Below are 22521 nucleotides of genomic sequence, written 5' to 3' on the forward strand. Positions count from 1 at the left end.
CGGAGGATCGGCAATGGGTCCCCCGCTCCTGGATCCTTGATCCGTCCCTTCTTCGTGACTTCCACGCATCTCACCCGTCCAAGCCGGGTGGACCGCCGGGAGGCGTCCGTTGAGGGGGGGGGGTACTGTCACGTTCCGTATTTGACAGCAGGGGGCAGGCGTTCTTGCTTGCCGCCTGCACACCTGCCACCCATTAGTTGACGATTGCACCTGCTATATCTAGGCACTCCGACAGTCAACTCACTGCCGGAGTATTCCATGCCGTGCCATTTGCTATCGTCTATGCCTTCTCGGTTAAAACTCTGACTTACTTGACTATATTGCGTGCCTTAATATTCCTCTCGTGTTTGATTGGTATTTTACTTAAGAACTTTCTCCTTGCCGTTTTTGTTTCGCAAGCGTTTTTTGTTATTTTCCTGGTCCTCTCTTTTGACCAGCGTTTTCTGTTGCTTCGTTATTATTTCCTGGCCCTCTTTTGACCAGCGTTTTCTGTTGTCCGTTTAGACGGGGATTTTGTGTTATATTAAATCTCATTTTTTTGTGACAAAATACTTTTCTGTGTCTGCTATTTCGGGGATCCACTTATCTCTAGTAGTTGCGCACGAAGCGATTATTCTGTCGCTTCGGGCCCAACGTGACAAATGGTGAGCATTATAACTTATTTTAATACTGTATTCTTTTATAATTATTTAAAAGAATACATTCAGAGGCTTATCATACCGATATTTTGTTGAATACACTTTTAAAATACGGTTTATTTATACATGGCTTTCATGGCTCTCTTAGTCAAAAAGGTTCCCGACCCCGGTCTAGAGCATCCTCATACTCATATAACTTGATGAAAGTGGTTATTACCATGGCCTTCATTTGACTTGAAGACATGTTGCTGCACTTGAATGAATTGACTCTTTATTGAATTAAATGTACAATATTTCAATTAATCATTGTATTTAGGCTCGGTCTTATGGAAAAATAATCATCACAATTTTGATTTTCATAATCAACAAAATCGTTGTAAGGTTTGCCAATGATTGTTGAACATCAGACCAACTCACTGAATTATTTTAACTAAATCAAAATAATGATTGTAAAATGTGCAGGACTTGGTAAACAAAAGTCCTTTCCCCCACCCCAAATAATTAAATAAAAAAATGTCTTTGCACTCACAACACCATATCCAATGTTGAGATGTTTTTCTGGATTCCAGATCCGCCCATGTCCTCAATATTTTGGCTCAGTTCTTGTAAGAAACTGTATAAGGATATAGAAACACTACGAAAAGAAATGGAAGCACATGCTGGGCAACACCTTCCACGCAGTGCTCACACCTTGTTCTCAGCTTGCAGAGACACCTTGCACCGGTCCATATTTTTTTTTTACTTGCCAGACGATACAGTTTGCACATTTCTTCAACACAATAATAAATGAAAATAGGGTCAACACTTTGTAAATTCTGCTCTGATATCATTAATGGACATCATGACAGGAAGAATGGAGCCGATGAGAAAAAGCATGCAAGCAGCGTCTCTAACAATGCATTACACTGTGGCAGCAATGGTTTCGGAGGATAAATGAGCCTGCCTCCATGGCGCTTAATTGCGTAACAGAGCTCACGTGCATCCATTGCCAGCCACCATTTCCATGCGTTCTCTGCTTTGATTTGACCTCTAATGGTCTTTCTGCAGTGATGGCTGTCTGGACAATGTTGGACATTTGATGGCTCTGCTCTAAAAATCACCATGTGAAGTAAATCATTGCCTTGTGATATCAACACAGGGAGAAGTGCAAGCGGTTCTGGGCGGTCTGTGATGGGAAGGCTTTAATGATTATTCATTCATTGTAATGTCCCCATTATGGAGGGAATTATCAATTTAACATGATTATCAAGAGGGAACAGAGCAATGCCAGTGTAATGAAATTCCCAATTTGCTAAGAGCGGGTAGTGTCATGTCTATGTTTGTTTTTGTTTCAGCTCCACCTGGAGTGAGGGGCGTTTCCCTCCAGCCGGCACACCTGCTGCCAATCATCATCATGCCTTGTCTTAAAGGACTCTGCCTTCTTCGTCGGATTACAGTATTGACCTTGTTTGCTGTTCAAGCTCAAGTGTCATTTGCTAGACCTCTCAATATTGTCATAGTTGTGTGACCTGGACTCCTGTCATGTTGTTTTTGTTCTCGTGTTTCTATGACTTTGCCTTTTGAAAGTGCCTTGAGTTATTCATCCCTTTTACCTGGATCCTTTTGACCAGCATTTTGGACTTTTTTGCTTTCACATTTTTGACAATCATTTTTAGTTTTCACATTTTGTCTGCGTCTACATTTCTGGGATCCAAAACATTATTCGGTTCTGGAAATCTGTCAGGTCGGTGGTGCATCTACCTGTGGAACTGCAAAGTACAAAAGCATAGCAATACCTTGGGAGCAGTTCACAAACACTTTGTCAAGAAAATAATTTACCATTTATTTTACATTTTATATTTATAATATATAAAATGAACATTATGGTAAATTCTTCGACTATCCCTGTACGTCAGAGAAGATGGATGTACAATAATGGATCTATTCAACCATGCCAAATGGATGTGGAAAATGCCATAGAAAAGTACGTTTTATGACAAACAATCATCTATGTTTCGTTGTAGAGGAGTTTCACTGTAGTTCTCAAATAAACATTGCATGGCTTATGAACCTCATGCATCCCATTATTTAATATTAACCTTTTATGCAATGGAACATTTTCAATATAACACACAACCCATGTAACACTTCACCAATATACCAGAATTAACATGCCTACAGAAAAACTCCTCTACAACGAAACCCGCATGTGCGAAAATACCCCCTAGTGTGAAAAAAATATTCATGCATTAAAGCCATTCCCTTTTTCCTGCTTCCCCCTACAATGAAAAGTCCCCCTGTTGCATAATACGAAATCCTTTTCTCCACCCTTGCCTCGCAATGAAGTTCACTACAACGAAAAAAAAACTTCCGCAAAAGTCTAATCCAACCTCAGCCTGCCACAGCAACTCCTACTGCTTAGCTCGGAAACGGCAACAGCAACCACCACACTGGCTCACACATGCACAGTAGTCCAGGAAGTATTTGTAATTGTGAGCACGTGGTTAGAAATGTCACTCGTAGTTTCAGACACAGCACGAACGTTGCATTACTTGGTATAAAATGGCTACAAAACGGACCTTTGCAGACCAAGGTTCTTCACAAGGAGTGAAGAAGAGAAAAGCTTTTAACACTTGAAGACAGGATAAAAGTAATAAAGATGGAGGAAGCAAAGTAAAAGACATTGTGCAAGAAATTGAATGCTGATCGTAAATTTTGCAATTTCTTTCCCTTTTTTTCCTTTCTACGCTGGCTATATGAAGTGTCAAATAAGTGTATGCACACACTTAGGCGCTTTTGGAATAAAAATTGAAAGTACACATCTACATTTTTTTGTGTGTGTTTGTGTTTACGTCTGAGATAAAATTTGCTATGGTGAAAAGTCCCCTGTTGAGAAAAATTTCTGGCTGCAAATATGATTTCGTTGTAGAGGAGTTCTACTGTACATCGGTGTAGTAAAGGGTATACGCTGGTATACGTCATATACTTACTTATTTTTCAGCCAGCATTGCGTATACCCACCCCCTAAATCCCCTCCTACACCCCTGATGCACACAGTTCAGTAGTATCCGTGAGCCAGATTACCAATTTTGCAAGGTGGTACAACATGGCAAATTTCAAAAATGTACTTGTTTGCTGACCTGTTTTGCCACCAATCGAAACGGCTCTTCTCTTTCCCTTTAAATGCCGCATGCCAGAGGCGTGCTGATTGTCCTTGACACGGTGGAAGAAGACACTGATTTTCTTGAGTCTAGCAGCACATTGAGGCATACAAAGTATGTGTATAATAAACGACAAGCAGGCCTCCACAAGCTTACGCGATATGATATGGCTGGGGAGATCACAAATCTGTGAAATGAAGACCGCCTTCCGCCCGGATCGCACGTGCCCGTGTCCGTTGCTGATTTAAAATGTCTTTGCTGACCAGAATGTTAATGAAAATGGATATTGTAGGTTCAATTTGATTCAGGAGTAATACCCATTAAGATTCACAAGTCTAGCTGCTCGTCAATTTTGCATGTGACATGTTTAAGCCTTAGTTGGGGTCTTTGCTCTGAGCGTACCCCACTTAGGAGCGGGTATACTACATATTGTCTGTTATGTCTGGTGAAGATTTACTTATTTATTTATTTTTTAGGAACATATCACAGTTTGCTTAGCTCATTTTTGAAATTGTGTGGTAGTAAAGGAAGACAAGTTGTCAAAATGTGGGACAAAAACCATTTCTTTCTTCAATTTTAATGACGCAATATGACATTTCTTTCAATATAATTTAATTCATTCAAGCTTTATTTGAGATACAGATGGCAGTCATGGGCATTTAGTGGTAGAATAAGAGACAACTTCTTTCCAAACACTGCCTCCCCTCTGTCAGTTAACAAAGTTTGTCGCTACATCTGCAAATGCAAGTTAAAACTCGACCATGCAAAGCCAAAGCTACTGTATATTTCAACAATACCCAGACAGTCTGCCATCCTCTCTGAGCCCGAACTAATCTGAGATGGACTAATGTAGAGAGGAAAAGTGTGCTGTGTTCTGACGGGCATACATTCAAATTTTTTTTTGAAATCATTGATGTTGTCTCCTGACCAAAGAGGAAAAGGACCATCCGGATTGTTATCAGCAGAAAGTTCTAAAGCCATCTGCCATGCTAGCGTGGTGTTAGTGGCAATGCTGAGAAGTACACAAGAGGTATTGGAGCAACATACACTGCCATCCTACCAACGTCTTTTTCAGGGATGACAACTCCAAGCCACATTCTGCATGTTATAACAGTGTGGCTTTGTAGTAAAAGTGTGACTATTAGACTGGACTGCCAGCAGTACAGGCCCGTTTCCCATGGAAAGTGTGGGGCAAATTATAAGATAATAAGATAAGAAAACCTTTATTCGTCTCGCAATGGAGAAATTCCCAATTCACAGCAGCAAAGTTATGAAAGGAAGAAGTAGAATAGAGGACGTAATGAGAGTCACCTTTAGCCCTTTCTGCCTTTTGTGTTTTTAAGCGTGGGGATCCAAAATGATATAGTGCAGCAGTCACGGGCCAGGGTGAATTAGCTATGTCAACAGAGACCCCGTATTGTTGAGTTGCAGTTCCACCTACAAACTTTCAACAATTAGTGTCTTCAGTTCCCAAACGCATGAGTGTCGTTAAAAGGAAAGCTGGTACAAATGCTCCTCTACAAACCTTTTTTAGGCATCACTTTCAAAATCATTTAAGATAAAATAATTACAAATTACTGTCTTTGAAGTGTTATCAGCAGAAAATATGTATTAAAGAATTTACAAATAACAATTTATTTGCATTTTACAAGTCTCAGCATCAATGGAATCAGGGATTTAAAAAAAAACCTCTACATTGACCTGTGTGTTCATTCATAGCTGTAACGCTAGGACGTTCATCTTGTCTTCTTATTATTTGAATTAGTCTTAAGGTTTAGGGTTTTTTTTCCAGACAATGGTCTTTTTTTAGTGAAGAGAAAAGCTCTTACCTATCTGACAGTTTCGGCCCTCACTTCAGCCGGAGCTTTCACTGCTTCCTTGTGACGTCTTAAAAACAGCTGACTGGGTAGGGAAAATAAGGCTCAACTGACCCGGTCAAGGCTGAAGTGACAGCCGAAACTGTCAGCTGGGTAAGTGTTTTCTCTCTTCAAAACAAAAAGGCTATTGTCTGGAATTAAAAAAAGAAAGAAAGAAAGAAAGAAAAAACTTAAATGAATTTTTTATAGCACTGTTGACCTATTTTTAAAGGTTAACATTCCTGACACTTAATTTTCCACATGATGGAAACTTTCCCCTACTTTATTTTTTAATTGTTGTTGTTACAAGACTGCAATAATAATAATACAATAATGTACATACAATGGCCTTTATACAGTGAATATTTCTACTAAGTTTAATATGAGACTTGACAAATATTTTTTTAAAGAAATATCATGAGAAATGGTTCGTGAAGAACACATCTGAACATTTTCATCCCTCTGTCAAAAAGCACGCTTAAGTAAAACTGAGCTTTTTGGACAGGGCGAAGGCATGACATGAGAGGCTAAAAGATGCACAACAGTAAGACAACAGATATGGTCCTGAACGCAATGTCAAATCAAATTTGATGACAGGGATTTAAGATCTGAGAGACTTTTACAGCCAAGAAACGGCAACCAGCAAACATTTTTCAAAGAATGTGAGCATAAATACGTCCGAAAAAGGGAAGGGTAAATTGAAATCAAGCAGCTCAACATCATGTTCACTTTGTTTAAATCCTGTATCATCCATAAAGCTACACAGAGACTTAGTCTTGTCTGCAATGTGTATGTATATGGAAAAGGAACAGCCTTCCTGTTTATTCTGCTGGTTACAGTTTTACGGTGCAACTCAAACGTCGATGTACTAAGATAAAGCACGCTATTTTCTTGCACTGAATTGTTTCGGCCTTTACTTTATTCATGTTCACCAACTATCCTCAAGGCCCAATTGATGGTGATTTATCTTGTCGCTAACTCAGAAAAGCTCGGACAACCAAAACTAATCATCTGTAATCCTGCTGCAGTGACACTGCAACACTAATTGACATCGTGTTTGTCAAAAAATATACACCAGAAGAGCAAAACCAGTAAAGCAACCAACTTTCTTTTTTTTTTTTGGTCAATGTTTCCCCATTACTTATCTAAATCCTTTGCCACTTATTTAAATCGTTTGCCACCACGGGTGCGTGTGAATGACAAAAACAACCACAACAATAACAATGTTCTTGCTTACCTGACACACAACTGAATTAGTCACATATGCTGTATGTTTGAATCCCAGTATTTTTAGAAAATTGTTTTAATGCTCTAAAGCATACATTTGGGTCAAATAATGTGGGGGAAAAAAAGGTTGCTGTTTCCCCCCATGAGGTCCTCAGTGATTGAATTATGTGGAACAAGCAGAGTACATATTCACTGTACGTGTTTGTGTGAGTGTGCGCATGTGTTTTGCACCAAATGTACCCTTGCAAATGCATCCATTGTCAAAACAATCACTATATACTATTTCATGTAGTACAGGTATCCCAGAAATAATGAAAGTAAATATTGCACAGCTGATTTTTGCTTACGTGCGTTGCACTGTCATCGTTGTGCCTGATTTACTATAGACATGAAAAAAACAGGGGAAAACATCGCTAGCCTCATTTTTAAATAGGTCCTGAATTCATGGCATCATTAAAAGGCCAAAATTAACAGTGACACCCATGATAAATGTTAACTTCTGACAACATTTTTATATACTCTCTCTCTCTCTCTCTCTCTCTCTCTCTCTCTCTCTCTCTCTCTCTATATATATATATATATATATATATATATTTCCCTCGTGGCATGCAGGTACATGTTATGTACATTTTCATGTTATTTGTATTTTCAATCAAAGAGAGGGCATTGAAAGGTAAACACTTGGGAGCTCAAATTTCCCCCGGGTTGTGAAAACATGTAGATGTTCAAAATGACATTGTGCTGTGATTTATATGTTATTGCATTTGGGAGTCAACCCTTGTGTCACCAAAAAAAACGCAGGCCACGAGGGTTTTAAATTTGAAGGGCTCTTAATAGTCCTTGCTAAAAGATAGCTCCCCTTTGCGCCCGTCACATTATCACCTCCTCTTGAAATTATGTAACTCATTTTCTGCTTTCCTTATCTTCTTCGTAGGAGTGTACATTGCATCAATAGCTGCTCCTAATTAAAAGCCCAACAACCAGTCACAGCTCTCCAACCCTTGGACTTGATTCAAAAAGTCAACGGCAGGCTTTGGTCTGCCCTCTCCCTGTCCGAGAAATATTATCTTTTATTAAGGAACTTGTACGTTGAATGCCAGAGGTCACGATGATCATGATTGGTTGCGCTAGAAAGGACCGCCATGTACAGGCTAATAACGGTTTTCAAGTCTGTTATGGAAATGAGAGTCACCTTTAGCCCTTTCTGCCTTTTGTGTTTTTAAGCGTGGGGATCCAAAATGATATAGTGCAGCAGTCACGGGCCAGGGTGAATTAAATGGGCTTGTAGGTGCCCAAACAGCATGACTGCCCAAGGTTTTTTCGAATTTCGAGAATGACTCAACAGGGATCGAGAGTGGTGCGGGTAATTATTAAATTTTATCTTGATTGTATTGTGCAAACCGATAACTACAGCGCACACATACAGTAACCAATTAAATGGCAGTGACAAAAACTCCAACGGAGGCACAAGGGGGGAGGTAGTTTACACAGTATGCCCTCATTTCTACCAGTCTTTCTCCGGGGCTCACAGCTGAGTTGGGAGCAGCTGGTGAGATGGCAGGTGGTACAAGCAGTGCCACGACTTGTTTAACTACATTTCTCAGTCGCACGGTCATAGCGTTGCTGTTTTCATCATCGAAAAGCTTTTCAAATGCAAAGCAATTTTCGCTAAATATTATTGACTATTTAATATTGTATAGAATAATGTTTGACATCCCAACCACGAGAATGAATGAGGCAGGCATTGATTGCCATTAAGTAAAATAGCCAAGTGACTTCAGCCCCTGTGTTCCATCACCTTTACTCTTAACAACACTCAATAAGCGTTTGGAACTGAGCACGCTAATTGTTGAGGCTCTGTGGGTGGATGTCTATCCCATTCTTGCTTGATGTACAACCCGAGTTGCTCATCAGTCAGGGGTTTCTATTGTTGTATTTTACTCTTAATACGTGACGCATTTTCAATGGGAGACATGTCTGGACTGCTGACAAGCCAGTCTAATTCTCAGTCTTTTATTACGAAGCCACACTGTTCGAACGCATCCAGAATGTGGCTTGGCATTTTCTTGCTGAAAAAAAAGCAGGGACATCATAACAGACGCTGGCTTTTTACTCATTGGCTTGGAGGCCATAACGTCCATCCTTTCCAAAAACTATTTGAAATGTGAAGGTGTCACACAGACTTTTCCATTTACACAGATAAATGTCAATATATGGCTTTCGCCTCGCATGGCGGAGTGTTAACTTGCATTTGTAGATGTAGCGACAAACTGACAATGATTTTCAGAAGTGTTCCTGAGCCCATGTGGCAATATCCCTTTATATAATGATGCCGGTTCTGAATGCAGTCCTGCATGAGGGAACGCAGGTCACATGCATTTTGTATTTCGAGCTTGCCGCTTATGTGCAGTGATCTCTCCAGATTCTCTAAATCTTCTTATGATATGAGATAGTAGATGATGCCATCCTAAAATTCCTTGCAATTGTATGTTGAGAAACATTCTTAAGCTGTTGGACTATTTGGTCATGCAGCTATTCATAAAGGGGTGAACCTCATCCCATCCTTGTTTGTGAACAACAAAACCTTTCAGGGAGGCTCCTTTCAATTAATCTGCTCACCTTTGTCATGTATCAAACAGATTTTTTTTTTTGCATTACTCAACTTTCCGAGTCTTTCCTTGTCCCGGGTTTTTTTAAAAAAAATGTGTTGCAGGTATCAAATTCAAAACGCTAGAATATTTGCAAAAACATCTGCCAAGTTGTTGAAAAGGATTTGTAAATCATTCTACTCTATTTTTTTGTTTATTTTTACATAGCATCCCAATTTCATTTCAATTAGGATTTGGAGATGATTGAACCTAAATATTTGAAAATGGGTGAAATAAATGTATTTTTAGATGTATTATGTATTTGCTTCATAGTTATATTAAATACAATACCTGACACCTGTCTGGCACAGGGAAGGCAGGGTCTCTGACTTGCCCGCTAACTGCCCATTCATGCCATCTGTAGCTCAAATTAAGAGTGAATAAATTAAATGACATTGGAAAAAAATGACATGTAGCCTCATTAAAATTGAAGAAAGCAATGATGGCCCATGTTAAAACCTGTTGCAACACAATTTAAAAATGATCCATGTAAAAACTGTGACATGTTCCTCTAAGAGCAAAGACTTCACCCATGGCTTAAATGGGGCATGTGCAAAGTTGAGCTCCAAATGAGAATCTTAATAGGTAAAGATACTGAATTAAATTGAGTAGAAAAAAAAATACTTTCATAATATTCTGGTCAGTAAAGACATTTTCAATTAGGAATGGGTCTTTCTGTGACTATAGTCATTCGTGATTATTTATAACGAATGACTATAGTCACAGAAAGACCCATTCCTAATTGAAAATGTCTTTACTGACCAGAATATTATGAAAGTATTTTTTTTCTACTCAATTAGTTGACAAAAAATTTACATTTTTGTCACGATAAAGCACAAAGAGTAACCAGCACTATTGCTGTCTTCTATCCAACGACAAGAGAATTTGAATAACAATTAGTTATCTTGGTTACTCTGTATTCAAACATGTGAGATGTGAAAATCTCATACTTTTCAACAGCAAAAAAAAGTCTTGATACATTTTTGTCAGAGGTCTGAACTGCTTACTCGGGGATGGACGAAAAAAGGGGGAACACTGCATCTGCTTTGTGGTTATTGGCTAATGGCTGTCTGTTTCGGAAAGGTTCTGGAGATGGATCACCGGATGCGCCGCACCTTTGCCCTTTTACACCAAAGTACAGCTGCAGGCAGCAATTTGTGATAAATGAGCCACAGCTACAGTATGTGCAGGATGGTGATGTGACATAACACACTGCTAAAGCCGACTGGTGAATGGTTAAGTCAGAGGATAGTGAGGAGGCTGCATGGCTGCCTACTCACATTTGAAACAATTGCAAGTGAGAGCACAGTATAATAGTGCCAACGCTTCACAAGTACCCCAAAAAACCTTGTGAATAACTGATTACTCATGTCCTCTAAAAAGCCTTTTCTTCTCAGTCAGCAGAATATATAATTTCATTTTACGGTACACAAGGAGACTTAGTCAACTAAAATAGTAAAAAAGAAAATCTATTGGAACCATGTAGGGGTTTGCTATAATTATGTCTTTAGCTGGGGCTTTAATACCTCTGCCAAGTGCAGAAGCGTGAGGATGGGAGGTGTTGTTTTGATTGCAATTAGTCGCGTTTATTCGTTAAAAACAGTAAAACGAATACGATACATACGATTCCTATGAAACTTTGTGGAGGCGTAGGCATGTGTGCTTGAGAAGCATAAACCGTAATATTTTGCTGCATATATGTGTCTTAAATGACGATAGTTGCAATGGAACCAAATCAAGGTATGGGGCGTAAATAATTTTTTTTTCATCCTGGGGCAAATCTAATTTACCGTGTTTGGGAATTTGGTAGACCTCGTTGCACCTACTTGGGCGCTCCAGCGCAGGGAGATGCTGAACCTTCAACACACCGAGCAATTTGGTGACAGAGAGTAGACCGCGCCCTGCATAAAAACGGGGTGCATCATAATTTTCGTGGCGGGCCAGGTCCAGTTAAGAGTGTTTGTGATTTTGGCAGACCGCGCTATGCCTCGATAGGCCTCGAAAGGGGTATTGTATTGCATGCTCACGGTGCAACTAACAATTTAGTGTCCAAAAGTAGACGACATTTTAGATTGTTGCAAAAGAAGGTTTATTTTTCAGTGCAGGTGGTCAAACGTGATTTTGGTGTATTTAATTGAGGCGCAGGCAGACAGTTTCGGCGCTACCCGAGTTTGTGTGACGTATGTATCGTATTCCATCCCTAAATAAACACCTGAATTACTCTGAATCATTGTAGAAATAAAATAATTCAACACATTGTTATTCTCATCCTTGTTAGTTTTTCTTTTAACCATTCCCGTGGCTGCGGCACATCCGGGAGTGTGTTTTAGTTTTTTTCGTTCTTTTTTTCTTTTTAAAAGACACGAATCAAGTTGTAAAGCAGTAGAAGCAAGGTCCTCAAGGGGGCTGAGGGAGGCAGCCTCCGTGGATCTGCACCAGACTGAGTCAGTCTAACATCCTGCCCATACTCTGTCTGGCCCCGCCCCTTGCACAATTGCGCTCGTTCGCCAGATTTGCGCTCGGAAGAAAAGTAGGGCCCATGGTCTTGATCCTATGTCTAGATTGCCTTGTAACTTTTATGTCCTTCACTAACTTTAGTCAGGAAATCAGATTTATAATAAATACAAAGGCAAAAGTTTAAATCAAAGCTCTAAATGTACATGAAATATTTGGTGCATGAGCTAAACAGAAGCTGAAGTAAAACAAATCTCATCACCCTTCTAATGCAACACCTTTAAAGACACAAGGGCAAAGGAGATCTGTTTCTGTTATTTGGGTTGCTTCTGGGGGGGTTTCTGTTTGCACTTTGCAGTGCAGTGCAACAAGACATGTTTATCAAACTCTCAAATGCAACAATAAATTCTATTTTCAAAATGACAAGGGTGAAGGTTGTGTTACAAGTAGGAAAAACAAACAATTCCTGCCTTGAGGTATCAGCACAATCAAACATTGTATTTAGTGGCTTTAGAAGAAAATGGGTGAAAATGGAGAAAAAACCCCCACAGCAGTCAACATTTCACTGTCAGATAAAAAGGTTAAGGGATTTGAAAATGACATGTGATGGGTGTTTAAAAAAACATAGCTTGCTTAAGCAATGCGCTTGGTGACGACTGTGGTATGATTCATGTACTTTAAACTAATGGAAGCAAATGGAGGCAAGGAAAGTTACATTGGTTTCGTGTTTTGACTCAACAACCCATCGAGAATGTAACTTGATTTTACATATGACAAATGTTTGTTGGTGAGGCTGGATTTTCCCCAAACAGATGTGGCGCAATCGTATGATGATTACAACAACTCCTGCATTCTCACGAGAAAAAAGGGCTTCATCAAACGCATCTCAATCCCAAACAGTGTGGTTGTGCACCATTTCAAACAACAACCACATACATGGAAAAGAGTACAATTTAAAGTGTCAAAAAGGAGCAGATTTCCCCGGTCACTAGCTAGATTATAGTGATACAGGGACAGGAAACAAGGAGGAAGAAAGAAGAAAGGATGGCTACTTGAAAGGCGGTTGGCCTCAGCTTGATTCATTGACTGTATGTCTGCATTTTGTAGGCAACTGAGCACACGTCACCACAGAGACAAATGAAATTAGACATTTAGGGGTGTAGCATTTTGATACTATATATATATATACTGTATATATATCGAGAGAGAGAGAGAGAGATACATATGGATATAGATATAAATATAGATTTATTCACTTATACACACACACACACACACACATTATCGTCACTTGGATCGTGGCCAGGCCTCTGTACTCTAAAGTGGACATGCTAACCACCATGGGCCACCGTGCTACGGAATTTTTAATTTGCTGTTACATCTATAACAATGCGACACTGTTCATCAAAACTAATTAGTAACAGTTGGCCGATTATAAAACAAGTTGCAGAACCCAGCACACTGCGCGACAGTCCGTTTGCCTTTGGCCGGGTCGCTAAGTGTCCGCTGAGCTTTATTTCCTCCGGGATCTTGACTCTAGTTCTTGTCATTTAATTCCATGCAGCAATGTGAATGGTTAACATTTAGGGAAGGTCCTTTTTTTCCTGTTTCAGCATGATTGCGCCTCAGTTTGCAAAGCCAGCCCAGAAAGGTATATTTGGATGATTTAGGTGGGGAAAAACTTGACAGCCGTGAAACCCATCAAACACTTTCGGAATTAAGGGCAAGCCATCCCCAGTAGAGTGAACCAAATCGGATGAATTTGATGACTTTTACTCCTGTTCCTGTGCCTGTTTTTCTTTTCACAAAAATTATCATTCCACCCTATGAAAGGACATTGTACTGTTAATAGATATGACTGAAGGCCAGTTTCGAAGTCGCTATATTTGAGTACACATCATACAGTCTCTTATCAACGTATTTCGTTTACATTTTCACCCCTATAATGTACACATTTCAAAGTCCCGATTTCATGATCTTCTTCTTTTTTTTTTTACAGCGAACACCTTTATAACATAAACTTCATTATAATGACCAGATTTGACCCACAAAATAGCGAAAATGCCTTTGTTACAACAAAGCGTGGTAAGCTAACTGCCACCGTGACCTTGCTTATGAAGAAAACGTACAGTGCGGGATTCCCCGCTGTTGCTTAGCCACGTTACCGCTCAACTCGTACATTAGTGTACCGTATTTTCACGACTTTAAGGCGCCATTAAAAGTCTAAAATTTTCTCCAAAATGGACAGGACGCCTTATGATGCGAAGCGTCTTGTCTATGCGCTGAGTTCCAAAACCTGACTGACAGCCGACACGCTGTTTATATAGAGAAAAGGCGGAAGTGACTGTGGACAGGCATGCGGCAAAGAAGTCGGCCAATCAGTGAAGGGTGGGCGTGTATATATACATATATGGAGAGAAAGAGAGCGAAAAGGCAGACGTGAGTGACAGGCATGCGGGGAAGCAGTCCACCAATGAGTGAAGGGTGGGCGTGTAAGTGGACGCTAAAGGCACGCTACAAGCAGGTACCAACACCTGTATAGAGTGTGGCTATGTGCATTGTTGCAAAACAACTTCGGTTTTGGTTTCTAAGAACCCCCGAAAATAAATTCTACAAAGAGACACGCCTACGAAGCTCAGTTCAAACTTCAAGCCATCGGTTATGCTTTTGGCATGCGTGCCCATCTCACAGCAGCGGTGAAAAACCAAGTCAAGCAAATGAACTCTGAGCTTGCCGTTATTCCCGGAGCCTTGACTAAAGAACTCCAACCGCTGGACATCGGCATCAACCGGGCGTTCAAAGTAAAGTTGCGAACGGCATGGGAACAATGAATGATCGATGGCAAACACAACTTTACAAAGAGTGAGAGGCAGCGCCGGGCGAGTTACGCCACAATTTGCGAATGAATTGTGGCTGCTTGGACGAACGTGTCTGCTTGCACTGTTGTTCGAGTTTTTGGCAAAGCCGGCATCATTTCTGTGGAGCCACATGGCAATGAGAGTGACTGACAACGAGAGGGAACACGGCGTTTTTGATGGATTACCCGTACTTGCACAATTGTTCAATTCTGATACAGAGGATGAGGACTTTGATGGATTTCTGGGTGATGATTGATCGAAAAACGTGAGTACATTGTACGATGGCTAAATAAAATACAACGGAACTCAGTTTTCCGTTGCCTTTTTAAAAACGTGTTTTTAGCTTGTATCTGTATGTCTTGGCATGCTACAAGCTAACGTGTTTTTAGCGTGCGCGCATGCATGCCGTATGTTTAAGCTGGCGTATGTTTTACCACTTTAAAATTGCGCCCAATAATACAGTGCGTTTTGTCTATGTGTAAAATACAGAAATAGCACCCATTAATGAGACTGCGCCCAACCATACGGTGCGTCGAATGGTCGTGAAAATACGGTACTTCCGCAGACACGGCGCGGTCCTGAGCACATGCTCTGAAAACATGTCTGGTTTTTCAGAGAAGGCTGAAATTGTTTGTCACTTTCGAAAGGGAGTCTCCCTGACAAAGCTCAGCCGAGACTACGAACTGACAAAGTCGACGATTTCGACAATCATCCCTAATGGCCAAAATCATGGCAGAGTTCGAGGCCAACAGATTGAAAAGCGATCGTAAATGGTTTCGGGGCGTGGCACATCTTGAACTGGAGAAGTCACGATACGTTTGCTGACTGAAGGCTTTCAGAGATGAAGTAGGAACGCTACAGTTGTTTGTTTCATATCTAATAAAATCATTTTTTCTTCATCCTGTATACACGTATTTGTAATTGACATATTTATACTGCATTTCATGTTTGTGTTTTTACATCTATAAATGTTCATACTGTACTCAGACTTGATCTTAGTCTTACTGTTTGGTGCTTTCTACTGTCTTTATTATTAATTTGTAGTTTTATTGTTGTATATATGATATTTGCTCCACGCACAGCACTTTGTATACCGCGATGGCTGTTTTAAAGTGCTCTATAAATACAATTGAGTTGAGTTGTATCATACATCATTGTGGGTGACCATTTTTATTGGAAATGGTTACAAAGAACTATTGTTATAAAGTACAGATTCGTTATGTCCCTCGAGGTACGTTGTAATGAAGTTCGACTGAATAAATAAGTAATTACTAATTAACATGTCTGCAGCTCCTTTTGACCTTTTAAACATACGGAAAACGCAGCGGAGGTGTGTTCTGGCTGCTGTGTGGGGTGCAGAGAAGCTTGTCAGACTGATGGAGACAAATGTCGAGACTGCATTGCTGTAAACGAGCGAGTCAGCCCTCCCTGCAGACAGACAAGGCCATGGGAAACTGGGGAGATGAGGGAGGGGGGGGTGGCGGGTGGCGGAGGCGATGGGAACTGTTCATGGTGCTGAAATTTCAGACATTAAGAACAGCCCTGTTCATTGGAATTCAGGGGGAGACACATTTGGGCAAGCTGTCCTAAGATGGCTGAGTGTTGAATAATTGGCGTGACTGTGGAAAACAGGTTAGAGTGAAAATGTCACCCTAATTACACAAGGGCACATCCAAACAGCTCTTATAATGAGGTATTTAGAATTTAGAGTCCAGATTCGAATTTGAGCACCATGTATTTCTTTCTGATCACAAGTCCCGGAAAATCTCAAGGAAATACTTTTATTTCCCTCATAAAGCCCCAGTCACTCCCCAGGGACAATTATATTGGGTTGTTGAGTTATTGGAAGCTTCCACCTCACGCACAAACACAGAACCACAGACCTCCATATGAGGTGGGTGTGAAATGAATAGATTCTGCAAAAACATGATGTGTCATGAAGCATTTTACCACCTGGCCCCATTATTTGGAATTACAGTACTTTTCTGTATCACTTTGAAGCATTGAAAGACATCCAGCTACATTTTGAAAGTGATGTAACTGCTGTGTTTGTGGCGTAAATCACTGCCACGCTTCTTAATGCCTTACTGTCACAGCAATGGAACTAATTTTACAGCAAGTTGACCTGATTTTCCTCGAGGAGCACTGCAGCAGTGAATAGAGCGGCATTATTCCCTTACACTCACCGTGCCTATTTTGTAATAAATTGCTTAAAATGGACAACTCGGAGGCAGCATTCGGAGGAAATGCTCTAAGCGTGACATGACACGATTAAGCAACAGGTCCGGTGCTGCCAAAAGCCTTCCAAGCAAATACATCTTTTCTCAAGATTGTTGTTGCAAAAAAGTAAAGACGCCAAGAATGTTTTTGATTAAAAAACCCAAAGGGAGCGTGATGTCACAAGTCTGTTAACAGGGGTCTTTTTCGCCGGCACTGCAGAGACCGAGCGGGTGTGGTGACTGCATTCACTGACGCGCAATCCCAAACGCAAACCTTTCCAGCAGACCGTTGAGATGCGCACACTTCAAACCACACGTCTTCTCGTTACTCGACAGACGTGCGTTCAAGTTCACATCGCTAATTGTGATACCAGAAAATGACAAACGTCGCGTTATATTCCATCCCCGACAGCCAGGAGGTGGACGCTAAATGCGCGCCTCGCTTAACCGGTATTTCCGAGCAAAATGCACGCAATTACAAAATGACCATCTGCTTCGATCTACTAACAGTTTAGTATTCTCCACGGAGAGCGCGCTCACTCATACACCCATCCACTCAATACCCACCACCACTATCGCCACACGCACACGCCGCCTGCATGGTCACACTTTGTCATTCCTATGCGGCGTTTTGCAACCAGCTTATTTCCAACAAGCTGGATCGAGCTCATAAAATATGCAGGTAAACGGCAACTTGGAAAGCAGCGACAAGCATTTCAAGCACATCCCTTTTCATGCTCCACCGAGAACTGACCTCCCAGTCTAACGAATCCCACTCTTCGGTAAACATCCGGAGGATTTCTTTTCATCCAAAAAAAAACAAATAAAATTATAATCAGAGCAGGTACAAAAGCGGCTCTGTGCATGGAGCGACTCGGGCGATGAGATTGCCAGTTGCGCTTTGGTTATTATCCTTATGAAATCAGCTTGAAGAGGGAACGTCGTCTGGAGGAGGCATCTCGCCGGCGTCGAGATCAACTTGAGCGGCACAAATGAGCCATGCTAGGCTTCATAGTCCAACATTTTCTCTCGGCGCGGTGGTTGCGACCAATTAAAACACCACTTGCGCTCCAAGGCGAATAGCTCCTGACAGGGCGCTCCTTCTCCCGTAGACCATCACTTCTATTCCTAGTCTCTTTATGCGAGTGGGGAAAAATGCCCCCTTAACAAATGACAATTTAGAAAAAAAAACATATTCCTTATTTCCGAGCTATTTTGAGCATTTTCTATGTATGTAAAGCCCTACACAGTAGGTTTAAAAATATAGTCCGCGCATTTGACGAATCTGCGGAGAAAGCCAACAATAAAGGGAGCTTTTAAATGCCCTCCTCACGAACGCTTTTCCAACACGTGACTCCAGCTATTCTTTATTGGGAAACGATGTTTTCGACCCATAACAGGCTCGAAGAGTAGAAAAGGAAGGGGTGGGGGTGTTGTTAACACGAATGACACTGCCATCTCATAGATTACTCACCATGAGCACGGCAAAGTTATTAAGATGGGTGCAGTGAATGGTGGTCGTGTTTCCACCAGAGCCTGTTATGTGGCAACCCTCTGCCCTCCAGCCACCATGTCCATCCAGCAAGTCAAAGTCCCAATAGGCTGCGGTGGGCTCTAGCCCCAATGCGAAGTGCCTGAGTGCAATTGTGACGGAGTGCACGGCGCTCCCCAGGCTGCAGCCATCTGCAGGAAAAATAAAAAAAGGGGGTAGTGTATTCAGTGTAGGAAACGTAAAAGTCGATGAGTGCACTAATTTGAAAAAACACGATCCAAACACGCATGCAAACACACGTAGGATGCCAAACAGAGCAAGGTGCAGTGGCAAAAGTCCAATGCAGTGGTGCAAAAATCCATAAATAAATCAAAGACAGATGTGGCGTAGTGTTTATTTGGAGACGAATGTGTGAAGAAACATTTTTTGGCATGTGACGCCGTAACAAGACAGCGCGTCGACAAACCCGCACATGGTCGAATGGATTTCCTCTTACCTAATTTGGTGAAAGCAACTGGTGTTGACACGCTCCTCCGCTTCCCATCATCCGCGAGATTGGACGAATTCCCCGTGCACGGGAAGAGTTTGCCATTGCGGAATACGATGAACTGCAGCCTGCAAGTGGAGTTATCAACAGATTGCAAGGCAGAGGAGGAGGCGTGCGGAGCAGCTAGAGGTAAATGGATGGAGGCGACTGCCACGGAGTTCTGCGGATTGAAGGCACAAAACAAGAATATTTAGCAATCCTGCCCCTAATTGCGTAGGGAGACGTGACAGACCAAACAAAACAAAAAAGAAAACAACAACAACTCACATTAAAAAGAAATAAATAAATTGCTTTGTTATCCTCTATGGAGGATACCATAAAACACAAGAGACCAAGGCAGTGAGAATCTCTTTTGAAGCGTGCCTATTTGGTCAGACTCCCTGCCGCAGAGGTGGAAATGGTTCTTACCATTTCAGCTTGAGGGCACATCGGGACTGCCGTTTGATTTAAAGAGACAACTGGTCTGACTTTATCTTCTTTTCACATGTTGAAACAACACAAACTTCCCCTCAAAAGAAAACAAGTGACACTGAGGGCTTTTGAGGGAAATGCAATGGTGGAGGGATACACACACACACACACACACACACACACACACACACACACACACACACACACACACACACACGCCACCACTGAACTAGGTGACACGAACATGTATTTATTTGGGGCTACATTTGAAGTGTCCCGATACATAATGATTTACTACAATATATTCTGTCACTTTTATTACTGTCCATCCTTCCATCTGATGCTTTTTGCTGTTGTCCAGCTATACATTTTCGAATCCGCTTATCCTCACAAGGGTCGCGGGCGTGCTGGAGCCTGTTCCAGCTGTCTTCGGACAGTAGGCGGGGTACGCCCTGAACTGGTTGCCAGCCAATCACAGGTCACACGTAGATTGACAACCTTCCGCGCTCACAATCACACTGAGGTACAATTCCGGGTGTTCTATCAACCTACCATGCATGTTTTTGGAATGCGGGAGGAAATAGGAGCACCCGGAGAAAACCCACTCTCCATGCCAGTCATTGAGCTTACAGGACTCGGCTTGTTAAAACAAGGTGCATGCCAGCGACGACATTTTGACCAATGCCGTGATTGGTCAAAACAAAAGTTCGGTAGGCGTGCATAAGTTGTCGCATTGCAGTGAATGTCCCGCCTTTCTCAAACAGTTCACATTGGAACAAGATTGATTCTGTGGAGAACTTCTCTGAGGTACGCCGGGAGAAGCTATGCCACATTCATGAAACAGATTGCACTGTCTGAATCTGATCCGATAGGCTAATTTACAAGGTGTACATGAGCAAGCTGGTGATTAAATACTGCTTCAATAAATGAAAAGACAACCTCTGTGTTCATGGCCATGTGCTTACATTTTTTTTTTCCCCAAGGACTTTGGCCTCCCCCTATCGCAAAGAATGGGCTCTTGCATCTCCACAACTCCCTTGCTCCACTTGCACAAAAGTCGTACTCGTTATTGGTTGGTCAGTGGAGGCGGCGGGGTGAGCAGTGGCTACTTTTCATGAGACAGGAATGCCCCATCAAAACAGTTCAGTGAGGTTTACAAAAGATGGTATTAAAGTGTGCAGATTCTTTGGGAATTTTCACAAAATAACATGTAAAGACAGTTAAGAAGTTTGTATTTTACAGTGTGTGTGTGTGTGGGGGGGGTACGTCTCCTTAATCATTTTAGCATTTGGGAAGCATGAACATCCTTACTTTGACTTTTATTGTAGGCAGGAAAATTATGGTTATGGAAAATTTTTATTCCCCAAATATTTTTAATGTTCAGTTGTATTATCATTATTACTGTGCTGATTCTGATCCTTTAAGTTTTCATCTTACACTGCTTGACTTTTTCTCTATTAGTTCACTCCGGAGACATGGCTTTTGTAAGCCAGTGAAAATGCATGATTGGTATTTTGTTCATGAAACTAATTTGCATTATATCTGCTTCATAGCCATTATTGTGAATGTATCTTTTAGATTTCATTGTTCATGTCTCTGTTATCTCTGCGGCTGTCTCTTGCCCAGGTCATCATTTGAAATGGTAATTGTTGTTCCCCCAAATGACTGGGGCTGATTTACATTATTTACATTTTTACTAAATTTAACGAACCTACCCCAAGAGTGGATTACGATACTTTAGAAGTGAGAAAAGGTACTTAAACATCACTTTTTCACACTGCAACCACCTTGTATGCAGAGATGTTGATGATTTTTAAGCATGTTGGACGCTAATGATTTCTGCATTGACTGATTCTGTCAAGGCTACTGATTTTTTTTTCCTGCCACACGGAAAAGTACAATCGAGAGGCAATCCTTGATATTTGCATTATGTCACTCACATCTCTGAACATATTAAGTCGATAGTCACACAACACTGGATAGCCATCAAGATGGTGTCTCAGTGGGTGGCGAAGGTAGCAAAAATTGAATTTGTCAACTTTTCTGACTAACATTGGCAAAAATCAGCGGGTAGCCTCTGTCATGAGCGGCATTTAGCGATGCTTTGAAAAAATGTGAATGTTTTGGCAATTGTCTGCACAAGACGGTGACTATTCACGACTATTTCGGACATTATTGCTAGGTCTCGCAACTATTTGCCACTGATTGGGAACCTTTGGGACTGTTTGAAAACTTATGGAGTAGCAGGCATCGACCCAACTCAATGAAAAGGTGCGCAAAGCTTTCCCAGCATTTTGTTTTCTGCTGTCCAACATCGATGATGGAAATATGTGTCTCATAAAATTGAACACAAATGATTACAACTGTTTTGCAAACACTTGCCACTGTGAGCGAAATAGTGAATTGCTCAAAATTTTGAACATGTTCAAAATTTCCGACAAGAAACAACATTCGCGACAAGTACAACTGTTTGCAAACTTACCTTTTACAAAGAAATTACAAACCAGAGGAAATCCCCCAAACAAGAGCAATGGGGAAACAGAGACCTTGGAGTGAAATGGCACTCAAAGACGACCCTCTTACAGCTGACCTCTGGAGGAAACCTTTTCGAAGAGATCTTATCTTGTGTACTTGTGTTCTTATCTCTTTCTACATGGTGCACCAAAGAGATTTACAAGGCAGTGGGTGCATTATGAACCACAGACAGCATGCATAGCAAGTCCCGATTTAGACAACAAATTGTTTTCTATGCCTCACCAACATTTCCTGCACATTTCTAAAAACACCAGTTTATCACATATCCGACTTTATTTAGTTGGTGAATGAATCACATTTTCTCCCTCTAAAACAAAACAAAAAAAATTTGTTCAACAGATACTGTATATTTTCAAATAAGGGAATGTCTGGCTTTATAAAGGGCTATTGGCACAGTAAATGGAAGACAAAGTCCATCATGGGTTTTTTGGGGGTGGAAAGGTGCAATGACTTAATTCCATTTGAAACTGAATCGTTAGCTGTCTCTAACCACTGG

General features: G+C 41.2%; 1 protein-coding gene across 1 annotated transcript in view; it reads right to left on the reverse strand.

Annotated features, from left to right (window-relative positions):
• adgra1b (adhesion G protein-coupled receptor A1b) overlaps positions 1-22521 on the reverse strand; it is a 152917-nt gene that overhangs the window by 33414 nt on the left and 96982 nt on the right. Inside the window, exons 13-14 of the mRNA XM_086121638.1 lie at positions 19029-19239; positions 18515-18723 (exon numbers count right to left, since the gene is read on the reverse strand). Coding sequence (XP_085977764.1) covers positions 18515-18723; positions 19029-19239 — 420 coding nt within the window. The remainder of the gene's footprint in view (positions 1-18514; positions 18724-19028; positions 19240-22521) is intronic.

Source organism: Hippocampus guttulatus, chromosome 10 (genome assembly GCF_054856545.1).
Source record: "Hippocampus guttulatus isolate MCC_2025c chromosome 10, RoL_Hgut_1.0, whole genome shotgun sequence".
Lineage (NCBI taxonomy): Eukaryota > Metazoa > Chordata > Actinopteri > Syngnathiformes > Syngnathidae > Hippocampus > Hippocampus guttulatus.